At 42.0% G+C, this 16,465-nt stretch overlaps 1 protein-coding gene across 2 annotated transcripts in view; it reads left to right on the forward strand.

Annotated features, from left to right (window-relative positions):
* ABHD3 (abhydrolase domain containing 3, phospholipase) overlaps positions 1-15,130 on the forward strand; it is a 36,150-nt gene extending 21,020 nt beyond the window's left edge. For both annotated transcript variants that reach the window (XM_065399621.1, XM_065399622.1), the window contains 4 exons: positions 77-250; positions 2,701-2,749; positions 2,836-3,001; positions 14,952-15,130. In XM_065399621.1, coding sequence (XP_065255693.1) covers positions 77-250; positions 2,701-2,749; positions 2,836-3,001; positions 14,952-15,130 — 568 coding nt within the window. The remainder of the gene's footprint in view (positions 1-76; positions 251-2,700; positions 2,750-2,835; positions 3,002-14,951) is intronic.
* Positions 15,131-16,465: the final 1,335 nt, after the last annotated feature.

Here is a 16,465-nt window from a genome sequence, read left to right on the forward strand (position 1 = left end):
GATTGTTATACATGTGATTATATTTAAATGAGTGATCTGACAATTTGATTTGTTTTATTTTTATTCTTCTTTGTAGCATGCTTCTTTTAAATTACCTGGGCCAAACTGGCCGAGAAACCCCTTTGATGGCAGCTGCAATTTTCTCGGCGGGTTGGAATGTTTTTGAGTCTGCAGAATCATTGGAGAAACCACTAAATTGGCTTCTCTTTAACTACTACTTGACTACTTGTTTACAGTCCTCTATTAGTAGGTGAGTCACCTTCTGAAATATTTAGAAAGGTTGAAGATGTTAGTATAGAATATAAGCCAGATATATGGCCTCCTGGGAAAGGAATGCTATTACTGCATTTCACACAATGCTTTCCTTTGTGTGTGTAATCTCAGGAAATTCTGAAATGGAAATGTCTCCTTGCTTGAAAGATTTTCTTCATGGGTGGAATTCACTCTTGTACAGAGTGAACCATTGCAGTCTTCAAAATAAATCTGAAGTGGGACTTAAAATGGTGTGTAGGCTTTGTTCTGGTCATTTTTACGGGACTGAATTTCACCTCATGCACACATTGATTATCGTAAGGTTACTCATGATTTGGATGGATGGCACCAATTTGATTTTCTTTATAAACTAACCAACATTAACACATTTATTTTGATGGCTACATAGATATGAATTTGTTAAAAAAAAAATCAACTCTGAAAACAAAAAGGAGGGGAAAGGGTTGCTCACATGTAGTCTTAAAGAAATGATTTTTTTGTTCCTAAAATCAAAGTTCTCCTTTTTATCCTTGTCAGCTTTCTAATGACTAATGCAGATTTCATCCATGTTTCTGGTAGGGCTGTCAAGTGATTAAAAAAATTAATCGAGATTAATCGTGCGATTAAAAAAATAATTGTGATTAATCGCTCTGTTAAACAATAATAGACTACCATTTATTTAAATATTTTTGGATGTTTTCTACATTTTCAAATATATTGATTTCAGTTAGAACACAGAATACAAAGTGTATAGTTCTCACTTTATATTTATTTTTTATTACAAATATTTGCACTGTAAAAAAAAATAGTATTTTTCAATTCACCTAATCCAAGTACTATAGTGCAATCCTTTTATTATGAAAATTGAATTTACAAATGTAGAGTTATGTACAAAAAATAACTGCACTCAAAAATAAAACAATGTAAAACTTTAGAGCCTATAAGTTATCTCAGTCCTACTTCTTGTTCAGCCAATTGCTCAGACAAACAATTTTGTTTACATTTGTAGGAGATAATGCTGCCCGCTTCTTGTTTACAATGTCACCTGAAAGTGAGAACTGGTGTTTGCATGGCACTGTTGTAGCCAGCGTCACAAGATATTTAAGTGCCAGATGCGCTAAAGATTCATATGTCCCTTCATGCTTTGCCTACTATTCCAGAGGACATGCTTCCATGCTGATGATGGGCTCTGCTCAATAACAATTCAAAGCAGTGCAGACTGACGCATGTTCATTTTCATCATCTGAGTCAGATGCCACCAAGAATGCTGATTTTCTTTTTTGGTTGTTCAAGTTCTGTAGTTTCCACATTGGACTGTTGCTCTTTTAAGACTTCTGAAAGCATGCTCTATACCTCTTCCCTTTCAGATTTTGAAAGGCACTTCAGATTCTGAAACCTTGGGTTGAGTGCTGTAGCTACTTTTAGAAATCTCACATTGGTACCTTCTTTGTGTTTTGTCAAAACTGCAGTGAAAGTGTTCTTAAAATGAACAACATGTACTGGGTCATCATCTGAGATTGCCATAACACGAAATATATGGCAGAATGCAGGTAAACCAGAACAGGAGACATACAATTCTCCCCCAAGGAGTTCAGTCACAAATTCAGTTAATGCATTATTTTTTTAATGAGCATCATCAGCATGGAAGCATGTCCTCTGGAATGGTGACCAAAGCATGAAGGGGCATACGAATGTTTAATATACCTGGCATGTAAATACATAGCAATGCTGGGGTGCCATGCAAACACCTGTTCTCATTTTCTGGTGACGTAAATAAGAAGCGGGCAGCATTATCTCCCATAAATGTAAACAAACTTGTTTTTCTTAGTGATTGGCTGAACAAGAAGTCGGACCGAGTGGACTTGAGTAGGCTCTGAAGTTTTACATTTTGTTTTTGAGTGCAGTTATGTAACAAAAAATCTACAGTTGTAAGTTGCACTTTCCTGATAAAGAGATTGCACTACAGTACTTGTATGAGATGAATTGAAAAATATTATTTCTTTTGTTTATAATTTTTACAGTGCAAATATTTGTAATACAAATAATATAAAGTGAGCACTATACACTTTGTATTCTGTGTTGAAATCAAATATTTGAAAATGTAGAAAAACATCCAAAATATTTAATAAATTTCAATTGGTATTCTATTATTTAACACTGCGATTAAAACTGCGATTAATCGCAATTAATTTTTTTAATCGCGATTACTTTTTTTGAGTTAATTGCGTGAGTTAACTGCGATTAATTGACAGCCCTAGTTTCTGGTTGTATTTGTAAGTAAGTGCACATTGCTTAGTGTCCTGGACAGATGGATTTATAAGTCTGAGAAATAAAACAAATGTGTTCTTACTCTATGATGATATTTATTTCTGAGTATGTATTTGTAAGGCAGACAACTTCTACATCTGTAAAATCATTTTTTCTTCCCCTCCCCTCATTTTTTTCCAGACATCGACAAACGTTAGAGAAATTATTTGATCTGAATCTTGTCATGAAGGTATATGGATAGATCTTTTCTCTTTTGATTTCATGGTTTGGTTTCCAAATACTGATGTTGTTCCTGATTTGAATTCTCTACTTCAGGCTAAAACCATTAGGGAGTTTGATAAGCAATTCACCTCAGTCATGTTTGGCTACCGTACAATTGATGATTACTATGTAGATGCTAGTCCATGTCGCAAGCTGAAGTCAATAGGAATTCCAGTGTTATGTCTAAACTCTCTGGATGATGTTTTTTCACCAGGTCATGGTAAGTTGAGGCTTTTTTATGTTTTTCTCTATACCTGTATGTATGTATGTATGCAATCAGTAAGATTGAAAACTGCATAGATCTAAGAACAGGCTATATTTGAATGAGATGTATTTAAGTACTACTGTACATCAATACTGATATTTTTAGTTCCCATTTTCCACTCTGATAAACTTTGAAGTTATTGGAGAGGCTTAACTAATACAAGGTGAAAAATCCTTAGTTCTTCTGTTGATCAGCATTCTTGTAAGCCAGCTCCTATAAAACACGTCATACTGTGATTTGCTCATGTTTCAGGGTACTTGAACTCCTCCATAGCAATCCCTGGCAATGACCTCTGTGACATAAAAGTCCAATGCCTAATGCAAAAATCATTTGGTTCCCTTTGATGATTAAAGATAGGAAGGAAGTTCAAAATCCTTCAATCTCAGATGGTACCTGGGCCAAAGTGCTGACATGGCTTTGTTGTTGGTCCAGAACAGCAGAAGGGACACAGATGATGTGATCTTATACAGGAAGTCCCATATCAATATTAGTAGAAATATGATTGAAGGATGAAGCTGCCCAACAGGCAGCAATGTCAGCTAATAACAGTTAAACTGTAAAAACACAATAGATTTTTTAAAATAGTTCATCCTGATCACCAGATAGAGCAATCAGGCTTTTACTGTTGACCCTCTTAAATCAGTTAACAACATGGTTAAAGATTTCTTTGGTCCTGTGGTCTGCATAATGGCTATATTTTCCGCGGAGTGATATGACAGTGAATAAAAGTAAAGTTGTAAAAGAGAAACTAGCCAGGGCTAAGAGCTAATTAATTACATAATCTTCTGCAGTGGACCGCTGACATCTGGAAGTAGAAAATGTTGATTTGATGCAGGGAAACTTGCTATTGCCATTGTAAATTGATCTGGATCTTCATCAGAAAATCTAGGACACCACGGAGATCATGCAAATAGATTAGAGTACTGAACCGAAGTTTAAAGAAACTGAAGGGAGATTATATGTGTGTCATGAATATGTTAAAAGTTACACCAATTTAATGTTAAGCAGGATGCAAGTTGTTGCAAATCAGCTATGGCTGCTTCAGTACAGGTACACTCAGGAAGGAGAGACCTCTTTTGACCCTCTTAGAACTCCTGTACTGGTAGTGTAAAGAAGTGGAGACCAGGCAGCTACCACTTTTGGCAAGCAAAACACCACTCTTGATTGGGAGTATCTGGGTGTGACCATAGACCTGAAACCCATGCACTGCCTATTGATTGTGGGGCTGTGTGGTTTGAAGCACAGGCTACATTTGTTATATGGGTATTGGGGGAACCACCACTGAGATCATTTTTTCCCCGTGCCCCTGGTGTAGTATGATCCATTCATTACTTCTCCTGGTTCCTGCCAGCATAATGCTTCCAAGGGCCTCTAGTGAGGGCTATACCACCTCCTCCCTCCTTCCACTTCAGTTAAAGACGAGGTCTCAGGCTCAAGAGTCATCTTGGAACTGAACCCAGGACCCCCAGAATTAAAACACAAAACTACAGTTGTAGCAGGTTCATATCCTCTATGAATCTGGCACGAAGGGGGACACAATGCACACTGAACTGTGGGCTGCACAAGGATTGTTTTTTTACACATCATGCAGTCTTGCACCCATTGTTGGTGCTAAACAAACAATAATAGAGACTTAAACATATCCTGGTGTGGGGGTATTGTATAGAACCAAAAGATACTGTAGAACATTACAATTTTTTGTAGTGATTCTGTTTCCCCTTAAAATCTGATTCTAACCTGCATTTCTCCATTAAGTAAAGTTCTTGGATGTTCAGGCATTTGTTTGGTCCTTGCTCCTCCTACTGTCAAAGGTCGGTAATGTTTCATGCAGCATAGAAAATAGAGAAATATTATTGGAGGGGATAAAAACCACTGGCGAGGAATCTGTTCAGCCACTCATTTTGATGAATTTAGTATCTTAGCTGTAACTTACTTGACTACTACAAAGTGATGATGTATTGCAGTGGTCTCCAAAGTGGGGTGCGCACACCCCAGGGGGTGCACAAGAGGATCCTTGGGGGGGCGTGGCAGGAGGAGCGCTTTTTTTTTTTTTGCTTCGGCAGTTCGGGCGGGAGTCCGAGTGGCTTTTTTTATTTTTATTTTTTGCTTCAAAAAAGTTTGGAGACCACTGATGTATTGGATAGCAGAAGTTTTTCAAGGCAGAGATAAAAAACCTATTTACCCCTTTTCCCTCTCTGAAGCTTAATCCCCTACTAGACTGTGGGGACCCGTGCTCAGCTGGGAACGACTCTGATCAGGAGGACTCCAGGCTTTCACTGATTTCAGGAATTGGCTACTTTTGCATGCCTCCTCACACTTCTTCCAGTAAATCTGTGGTTTCCTCTCAACCTTTCATGTATGCTTCAGCTCCCCATTAGTAGCAGAAAATTAGAACTCCACAGTTCCAGACAGGATCAAACTTAGAATGCTGCCACTCAGAAACACAACCTCAGCCTAGCAGAGAGCATTCTCTAAGAAGAGCTACTCCAGGATTGCTCTCGTATCCAGACAACTCCCTGTATGAAGCTGGCTACACCTGTCTGCTAGATGAGGTGCAAATCCACCAGACATGAGTCTGTGTCACTTAACATTCTAATTACAATTTAGAAGGTTTTATCCCCATTTTCAATTGTTCAAGGCTGATTGACCATAAGAAATGCAGACACTGCATCTGTTTCCTTTAATTGCACAGCCATTTGCTCTTACATCATCTGTAAATGCAGTTTTTGATATCTTTTGCACTTATAAACATAATGGTGGAAGACATCATGGACTTGATCCATAATCAGAAAAATGTACACAGGGATCTTGACCCAACATGAAGAAACTATATCTCTTATTTCCAGGCATGCCTCAGTGATGGCAGTTTCAGTTTAAAGTACCTAGTGCAGGCATGGCTGATGCAGCTGTATGAAACTACAATAATACATACAAATCTTGACTGTTCTCAGAGTATATAACTAATAAAAGCAAGTGTCATTTGCATCAAGTATTTTTAACCCCAAGCCATTTTTCTCACCCAGAGTAATCCAGACAATTCATTGTATGAGGAAAGGCATGATATAGCCAATTCCAGCTTTTATTTTGAATTGCCCAAAAAATCTTCATCTGTCCAAAAACAAAACAAAACAAAACAGACACTAGTAGTGCCAGTCATCATAGTGTCATATTTGACTCTCTAGTTGAATTATCATTTTCTTTGATCACTGCCTTTCAGTGGCATATTATGCAGTGTGACTTAAATTTCCTCATTCTAATGGTCTGCCAGGTGCTGGTAGAGAGAGTGCTATCCCACATCTGAGACTCTGACCTTGCAGTTTAGTGCCCTGTCAGCATGTCCTTACAATTCCACTCCATTAATATCTATGCCCTTTTCAAACCACAGTGTAAATTTTACTAAACTATCTTTCTCTCTTCACTCTGGTATTTTTGGGTTTAAACTTACAACACGACATCATTGTTAAGTTTCACTCTGCATCCCTTTTTGCAGACAATTCAATGGAATAAACCAGTCAGGAGAGAACAAAGAAAAAAAGAGAGGATAAAAAGATTAGGGAGGGGGTAAGAGTCAGAAAATGGGAGTAAGGGATTCATGGATAGACAATAGAGAAATGAGTCAAAAGAAGGGGATGGAAAACATGAGAGTAGACAATTAGCAAAATTCATGCTGCTCTATGCTTTGGGGTGTGTGGTTTGTTTTGTTTATTTAATTTGTCAGAGATGGAAGACATAAAGAATAGAATAGCTTTCGAACAAAGGTAGCACTGTGATGCTCCCCAGTGGTACTCAGGGTTGTGAGGCACCTCACCACAACTGTCCTTAGTGTGAAGCTGTCTTGCCTGATGCCTGCTGTAGCTCAGCCCCTTGAAACCAACAGCCTCTGGCAACAGACAAGCATTGACTTCCAGGTCTCCACAGACCTCACCCTCTCTTGTGCAGGCTAGTGACAGAGGCACACCATCTCCCAAGTCCCTCCCTCTGCCAGCGTCCCACTCTGTAGTATCCATCCCCTGTCACTGGACACTCCCAGAAATACATTGTCTCTGGTTGACTGACACAACTCAGGATAAGGTCCCTTACAAAAACACAGCACTGGAATCTACTTGTAGTGAAACAAATATGTTTATTTACAAAGATTAAGATGTAAGACATAGTGAGCAAGGACAACAAGTTACATGTAAAACAAAAGGGATAACATGTTTCTTAGGGTATGTCTACACTACGAGAGTAGTTCGATTTTAGTTAAATCGAATATGTGGAATCGATATTACAAAGTCGAACGTGTGTGTCCACACTAAGGACAGTAATTCGACTTTGTCAGTCCACACTAACGGGGCAAGCGTCGACATTGGAAGCGGTGCACTGTGGGCAGCTATCCCACAGTTCCCGCAGTCCCCGCTGCCCATTGGAATTCTGGGTCGAGCCGCCATTGCCTTCTGGGTAAAAAAATTTGTCGAGGGTGCTTCTGGGTAACTGTCCTCAGCCGTCCGTCACTACCGCCCTCCCTCCCTCCCTGAAAGCGCCGGCGGGAAATCAGTTCGCGCACTTTTCTGTTCAGTGACAGCGCGGACGCCACAGCACTGCGAGCATGGATCCCGCTGCGACCATCGCTGCAGTTGTGGCCGTTGTCAACGCATCGCAGCTCATCATCGACCTTTCCCAGAGGCAGATAGAGAGAAATGAGGCGAGGAGGCTACGGCAGCGGGGTGAGGACCTGAACTCCGAGAGTAGCACACGCCTGTCTGAAACCACGACACCCAGTGCCGAGGACATCACGGTGGCAATGGGTCTTGTGGATACTGTGGAACGGCGATTCTGGGCCCATGAAACAAGCACGGACTGGTGGGACCGCATAGTGCTTCAGGTCTGGGATGAATCCCAGTGGCTGCGAAACTTTCGCATGCGGAAGGGGACTTTCCTTGAACTTTGTGAGTTGCTGTCCCCTGCCCTGAAGCGCAATGACACCTGGATGCGAGCAGCCCTGACTGTCCAGAAGCGAGTGGCCATAGCCCTCTGGAAGCTTGCAACGCCGGACAGCTACCGGTCAGTCGCGAACCAGTTTGGCGTGGGCAAATCTACCGTGGGGGTTGTTGTCATGCAAGTAGCCAAGGCAATCGTGAAGGTACTGCTGTCAAAGGTAGTGACCCTGGGAAACGCGCAGGCCATCATAGATGGCTTCGCCGCGATGGGATTCCCAAACTGCGGTGGGGCTATAGATGGGACTCACATCCCTATCCTGGGACCGGACCACCAGGCCAGCCAGTACATCAACCGAAAGGGCTACTTTTCGATGGTGCTGCAAGCACTGGTGGACCATAAGGGACGTTTTACTAACATCAACGTTGGATGGCCGGGCAAGGTTCATGACGCTCGCGTGTTCAGGAACTCTGGTCTGTTTAGACGGCTGCAGGAAGGTATTTACTTCCCGGACCACAAAATAACTCTTGGGGATGTGGAGATGCCTACAGTGATCCTCGGGGACCCAGCATACCCGCTAATGCCCTGGCTCATGAAGCCCTATACTGGCGCCCTGGACACAGAAAAAGAAATGTTCAACTACCGGCTGAGCAAGTGCAGAATGGTGGTGGAGTGTGCTTTTGGCCGTCTCAAGGGGAGATGGAGAAGCTTACTGACTCGCTGTGATCTCAGCGAAACCAATATCCCCATTGTTATTGCAGCTTGCTGTGTGTTCCACAATCTCTGTGAGAGCAAGGGGGAGACCTTTATGGCGGGGTGGGAGGTTGAGGCAAATCGCCTGGCTGCTAATTACTCCCAGCCAGACAGCCGGGAGATTAGAAGAGCCCAGCGGGACGCACTGTGCATCCGGGAGGCTTTGAAAGACAGTTTCCAGATTGAGCAGGGTCACCAGTGAATTTTAAGTTTGTGGACACAGAAGCTGAACTTGCCACCGTTTCTTTACCCAGTTACCGTTGACTATCCTCTCCAGTTACATACCCCCTTCACCCCCTTCCCAAAAAATAAAATCTGTTCTGTTTTGTTAATGAACACCGTTGTCTTTATTACTGTTTTCGCGGGAATGTTTTAAACCTGGGACGCAGACTGTGGCGGGGTGCGGGTTTAGTGTTGTGATGCAAATGATGCTTCTAAACTCCAGGAATGACAGGTTCCGCAGTGGTGGACTGGTTGTTTCAACAGAGCCTGCCAGCCCTCCTGGGCGGGACAGCGTGTATGTGTCGGCTATGTGACTGTCTGGCAGGGGGAGGAGGGTTACAGCTCCCCTGCTGCGCGGCTCTGTGATGCATTTGATCTGTAACTGCCCTCCCCCGCCACAAAGTCACAGAGCAACCCCCCCCCCCCCGAACATGAAAACCACCTCCCAGATTGACCAGGGTCACTAGTCACTGCACTGGGTATGTGTCCTGATGCTGGACCTTACCCTGCCTCTGTACCCTGGTAAAGGTGACTGTCCTGTCCAATTACCAAGCCCCTTCCCCTCCTTCAGACAGACTGTCCTCCAAAAGAAAATCATGGAAACAGTAATTAACAGAAACGAATATTTTATTATGAACCACACAGGAAACGTGGGGGTTGAAACTTGCACGGGGGCTTCTGTGAGGTGTGTAGGAAAGGACTTTTGAAATTTTGGGGAATGAGAGCCTTCTAGTGCTAGAGCAGTCTGCAGGGGTTGACTGAAAGTTTTAACGGCCCTTGCCGCCCCTCCTTCTTTGTACTTTGGGTGAGGGGGGTGTGGGACTTGGTGGCGGGGGAGGGCGGTTAGAGATAGATTGCAGCGGGGCTCTGTCCTCCTGCCTCCGGTCTTGCAGAACATCCACAAGGCACCGGAGCGTGTCCGTTTGCTCCCTCATTAGTCCAAGCAGCTTTTCAGTAGCCTGCTGGTCCTCCTGACGCCACCTCTCCTCCCGTTCCATGACTGCTCGGTGCATTTGTGACAAGTTCTCCCTCCACTGTGTCTGCTGGGCTGCCTGGGCTCGGGAGCAGCTCATTAGTTCTGAGAACATGTCCTCCCGCGTCTTCTTCTTCCTCCTCCTCCTAATCTGCGCTAGCCTCTGGGAGTGTGCTGACAGGCTGGGTTGGGAGACAGTCGCAGATGTGTCTGTGTGAATGGGAAAAATGGAGTGAATTCCTGAGACAGATAAATGAAGTTGTGTACAAAGAACCTAGTCTTTCTCTGTGAACAAGACCATGCACTGCACCTCTCACATGCGCACTCAGGACAAGGTCGAATTTTCGGCCCTCGCCTTCAGTGCCTGGGGTCTTGCAGTGGTCTTGCAGTTATCTGAGAAGCGTGGCAGGACACCTGAACTTCTGTAGCGTGCAATCATGGTAAGCCGTAGACTTCTGGCTGCTTAACACTGTACTAGTAGCACTGGCCTCCTTTCACATTGAAAGCAATGCCAGTCTCTGCTGCCAGCAATCAGGACAGCATGAACTATGCCCCTGTCCCACCCCATCGCGGCTGTCCCAGGGAAAGATCCCTGTATGCTGCCCCTCTCCCTCCACCGCGTGGCTGTAAAGCAGTCCCAATACTAACATTCCCCTCCCTAATTCAAAGCAGGGCGTCATGAGCGACATCACCCTGCTGAGGATCTCGGAGTCCCAGAGGGAAAGGATGCTTCGAGAAAGCCTTCAGAAACCAGGGCCGTTTGCCGCCATGCTCTGCAGGGCAATGATACCAGAGTACCTGATGGTGTCGTGGCGCGGAAACGTGTCCTACCACGGAGGGCCCAATAAGATCGCCCTACCCAGGAACCTGATGAACAGGGTGGAAATGTACCTTCATGAGACCTACGAGGAGTTCTCCTATGAGGATTTCGCCTCTATCCCCGGCCATATTGACCGGATTTTCGCGTAGGTGCACTGGGACTAAAGAGTGGAGCGTCTTGGGCAGCAGAATCATGACTTACCGGACATTGTAAAAAAATTTTTAAATACTTGGGACTAAATTGTGAAGAGTCTAAGGCAGACAAATCATGAAAAACCCTTTGTTACTATTGTAAATATTCCAGTTTTTTTGCAGATTATTGTTTACATGTTTAAGCACTTTAGGAAAAAGCCATTGTTAATATTATAAATATTTCAGTTCTTGTAAAAATAAATGTTTAGATATTTAAAGCACTTACTGCTTGATCCTTCCCCTGATTCTGTCTCCGGGGTAAGGGATGGGGACGGTTGGTAGGGGATCTCGGTAAGGGTGATGAAGAGCTCCTGGCTGTCGGGGAAATCAGCGGTGCCAGCGCTGTCGACTGCCTCGTCCTCCTCATCTCCTTCTTCATCTTCCCCGTCCGCTAACATGTCCGACGAGGAACCTGCCGCGGACAATATCCCATCCTCAGAGTCCACGGTCAGTGGTGGGGTAGTGGTGGCGGACGCACCTAGGATGGAATGCAGTGCCTCGTAGAAACAGGATGTGTGGGGCTGGGATCCGGAGCGTCCGTTTGCCTCTTTGGTTTTTTGGTAGCCTTGTCTCAGCTCCTTGATTTTCACGCGGCACTGCGTTGCATCCCGGCTGTATCCTCCCTCTGCCATGGCTTTAGAGATCTTCTCGTAGATCTTTGCATTCCGTCTTTTGGAGCGCAGCTCTGAAAGCACGGACTCATCGCCCCTCACAGCGATAAGATCCAAGACTTCCCTATCAGTCCATGCTGGGGCCCTCCTTCTATTAGATTGCACGGCCATCTCTGCTGGAGAGCTCTGCATCATTGCCAGTGCTGCTGAGCTCGCCACGATGTCCAAACAGGAACTGAGATTCAAACTGCCCAGACAGGAAAAGGAATTCAAATTTTCCCGGGGCTTTTCCTGTGTGGCTGGTCAGAGCAGCCGAGCTCGGACTGCTGTCCAGAGCGTCAACAGAGTGGTGCACTTTGGGATAGCTCCCGGAGCTATTACCGTCGATTTCCATCCACACCTAGCCTAATTCGATATTGCCATTTCGAATTTAGCGCTACTCCTCTCGTTGGGGAGGAGTACAGAAGTCGAATTTAAGAGAGCTCTATGTCGATCTAAATAGCTTCGTGGTGTGGACGGGTGCAGGGTTAATTCGATGTAACGGCGCTAAATTCGACATAAAAGCCTAGTGTAGACCAGGCCTTAGAGTCCAAAGTTAACTCTAACCGGCTAAAATCCTTATCTAAAGCAGGTTTCAAAGTAGCAGCCGTGTTAGTCTGTATCCGCAAAAAGAACAGGAGTACTTGTGGCACCTTTATTTATTTATTTATTTATTTATTTAAGAGTAGGTTAGATAAATGTCTATCAGGGATGGTCTAGACAGTATTTGGTCCTGCCATGCGGGCAGGGGACTGGACTCGATGACCTCTCGAGGTCCCTTCCAGTCCTAGAATCTATGAATCTATGAACCTTAGAGACTAACAAATTTATTTCAGCATAAGCTTTCGTGGGCTACAGCTCACTTCTTCAGATGCATAGAATGGAACACACAGACAGAAGATATGGCTGAGCCATTACAAACATTGAATCTATCTCCCCTTGTAAGTATTTTCACACTTGCTTCTTATCAAACTGTCTGTACTGAGCCATCTTGATTATCACTTCAAAAGTTTTTTTTCCTCTTACTTAATTGGCCTCTCAGAGTTGGTAAGACAACTCCCACCTGTTCATGCTCTCTGTATGTGTGTGTATATATATCTCCTCAATATATGTTTCACTCTATATGCATCCGAAGAAGTGGGTTGTAGCCCACGAAAGCTTATGCTCTAATAAATTTGTTAGTCTCTAAGGTGCCACAAGTACTCCTGTTCTTTTAGTCTCTAAGGTGCTACAAGTACTCCTGTTCTTTTTGTCTAAAGCAATTTCTCACCTAAAGCAACCTCCCAGCATCACTAGTCCACATGGCCAGGATCCAATTTTCATGAATGTGAAAAGCGATGTCTTTTTTGCTCCCTCAGTGAAGGATCGGAAAGGGGGCCTTTTTCCTTCCCCATGTAGTCCAGTAAATCTTTGACATGTCCCTTTTGAAGTGCATCCCCAGATAAGACTCTTCTCCCCGTTGCTTGTTCTCCAGTGTGCTCCGGACCCAATTGGTTTCACATCCCCCAATCAACCTGTTTTTCCTGTTAGCTCTACATGCAAATGGGGCTTCCATTGTTTTACAATGCTTAATTATATCAGAGACAGGGATAGGTGAAGAAACATTCTTTGTCTGGCAGAAGACCTGTTTGTTTATTTCTGTCAAAATATAATGCAATTTTTTTTGTAGAACCTAATCACAATTTTTTGTAGTTTTATTTTTTCCATTCCTGCAAAAAAGCATATTTGAAAACTGCAGTTTTACAAGGCTTCTGCCCTTACTGCAGGGGTAGGCAACCTATGGCACGCGTGCCGAAGGCGGCATGCAAACTGATTTTCTGTGGTACTCACACTGCCCGGGTCCTGGCCACCGGTCCGGGGGGCTCTGCATTTTAATTTAATTTTAAATGAAATTTCTTAAATATTTTAAAACCCTTATTTACTTTACATACAACAATAGTTTAGTTATATATTATACACTTATAGAAAGAGGTATTACTGGCCACTGAACCCTTAAATTAGAGTGATTAAATGAAGACTCGGCACACCACTTCTGAAAGGTTGCCGACCCCTGCCTTAGTGTATATCAGGGCCTTTTGCTATGTAAAAAATAAATACATTTAACACACATTAAATCTCAGTTACTCATTTTTCAATGGCAGCTCCTTTAAATAACTAATCACTACACCCCGAGCATGAACAATTCCATTAAGTTGCAGTAACATCATGTCATGTCAGATAGTTATTCCGTATGAAAATAGTTAGACAGTTGCATTGATCTGTCATTTTGTGAATACATGTGCCTTCTATATTGTTAATCTGATTTTAATTTACCTTTATTTTTCTTTTATCAAGGGTTCTGCTATAGGTGACCCAGTGGAACAATGTACGAGCCATTCACCTCTGAATACTTTTGGCCATCTGAATTCACTGAAATCAAAAGACAAAATTATTCATTGTAATCTCTATGTATGCATATGCCCAAATCATTGCACAGTTTAGAGTCTAATTTTAGACAGCTGATCTAATTCTGAGTAACTCATTTACTAGCAGTCTCTAACCTAGAGAGGGCCACTAACCTGGTGTGTGACCTTGGGGAAGTCACTCTTTTGTGCCTCTTTCCCTTCCCACTCTTTGCCTGTCTTCACTGTAAGCTCTTTTGTGCAGGCACTGTCTGCTAGGGCTCAGATCCTCAAAGGTATTTAGGCACCTAACTCCCACTGAGATCAAAGTACAATGGAACCCAAATCTTGGCTGGGGCCCAAATCTTGGTTGGGGCCTTTAGGTTCTACTGGAATACATATAATACATAATAATGATGATGTTAATAACCCTGTACTGATGCTGAGCATTGACGTAGCTGTATAAGCACATTGAACATCTCGCTCTCTATAGCTGTTGGCCTTTCACTGTGATAAGCATTGAACTCAATTCCTAAAGTAAACAAATTCTTACAAGACTATTTACAGAAATATATTAAATACAAAATGTTAAAATGACTGCAGGGTTCATACCTAATCTAACAAGAACAGGACTATTCATTGTCAATCCATCATTTATCTGTTGCCAAATATTGAAGCACATATGTAAAGCTATGGACCTGATTCTCCTCTCACTTACACTGTTTTTACACCATTGTAAATCTGCATTGACTTCAATGGAGTTACACTTAATTTACATCAGTGTGAGTGAGAAGAGGATCAATCAGTGCATCATCTAGAAATATGCACAAATGATGTGAGTTAATGATTCAAAGTGAGATATCTTTTGACATCTTAAAATCCCAATCCTGCAGTGCCCTTTTCTGTATTTCTGTTGTATGATTAGGATGCATGGTATTTGCTAGAGATAAATAATGAGATGGGGGACTTACTATACTTGTTTTTTCTTTTCTTTTCAGCTATACCCATAGAAACTGCCAAACAAAATCCAAATGTTGCTTTGGTTCTTACTTCTTGTGGAGGCCACATTGGTTTTCTAGAAGGAATGTGGCCAAGGAAGTGTACTTACATGGACAGAGTCTTCAAGCAGTTTGTGCAGGCTGTGTTTGAGCATGAAAACCAAATCTGCAGCATGTAGCTCTTCTGAGGCATCTTGTCCAGACCATTGTTTCAGCACAGTGGCATGATCTGACAAGAGCAGCTCAGCCTAATGCACAAATTTTAATTACTGTGTATACAGCAAACAAGCCAGCAGTTGGATGAAATCCATTACTATGTGCAAAAAATACCTTTTGCCTAAAATTTTGTAGCAAGAAATAAATATTACATTGTCACTTTTGTAGTTTTTTAATATGCCTTATCAAGAATGACCTTAAATAAAACAGCACTCTAAATATATCAAATTGCACTTAACCAAAACCATTAAGCCAACAGGTTATAATTCCTCAGGGGTTTAATTTAAGACAGTTCATTTTTAGGAGACTCAATTTAGATGACTTGTAATATAACAGTTTTAGTAACTAACTCTCAAAATTACATTTATTATATTTTAAAGCATGTTACAAGTTGATCAATTTCTAAGGGGATTGATAAGAAAAATATTAAAATATGAAAATAGAAGGAACATAAAACAGGACTGATTCATCAAAGTAATCTTTAGGTTTAAGCATGGACTGCAGCAGTATTAGACTGATAATTTCATTTGCTGTTTTACTCTTTGAAAATATTCAGATTTAGGGCTGTTTTTTATTATTAATTAATTATTAGTATTATTATTTATTTATAATGCCAATACCATATTTGTCTTATATGTTTATTTTTAACATTGTTAGCTAATTTGTAGTATTTATATATTACCAAAGGTTCTGTTGAAATATAGTACTGTAATAAATTATGTAATTTTAAACCAACACACTTTGTACTTCTTAATTTATGTAATCTTGTGTAGTGTTATATATGTAATACATATTCCATATAAAGGTGGCAAATAACAAATTGCATAATTCTATAATTTAAGTTTATATTACCCTACAAGAACATATGAGTTTTAAAAAATATACAGAAAGTCAGGAGATTATGACACTGTCAACCTTAAAACCACATTTCCATCAATTTCTGAACAATTTGTCTCTGCTATTGTCCCAAGTAATACCTAAAACGAGTAACTGAAAGAGATGGTGGGGGGAGGGAAATCTATTTTTTTTTAAGTTTTCTTGCTTTGTGCACGTGGCAGCACTTTGTATATAGTCAGTTTCTTTGTTTTGTTGATGCTCTGACAAATACTTGGAGCTACAATGGTCCTCTTGCGCAGTTCTTCTGGCACAAGGGCTGTAAAGCTAGCTTCACCACCTGCCTGAACAAGCATCGGAAAAGAGAGCACAAGGCGAAGGATACACCTGAGCATGTTTGGCTGCATTGCTGTTAGCTTGCTCCAAAGAGCCTTCTACATTTCATCTAGTAAGCAAATATATAA

This window comes from Emys orbicularis, chromosome 2 (assembly GCF_028017835.1).
Source record: "Emys orbicularis isolate rEmyOrb1 chromosome 2, rEmyOrb1.hap1, whole genome shotgun sequence".
Taxonomy (NCBI): Eukaryota; Metazoa; Chordata; order Testudines; family Emydidae; genus Emys; species Emys orbicularis.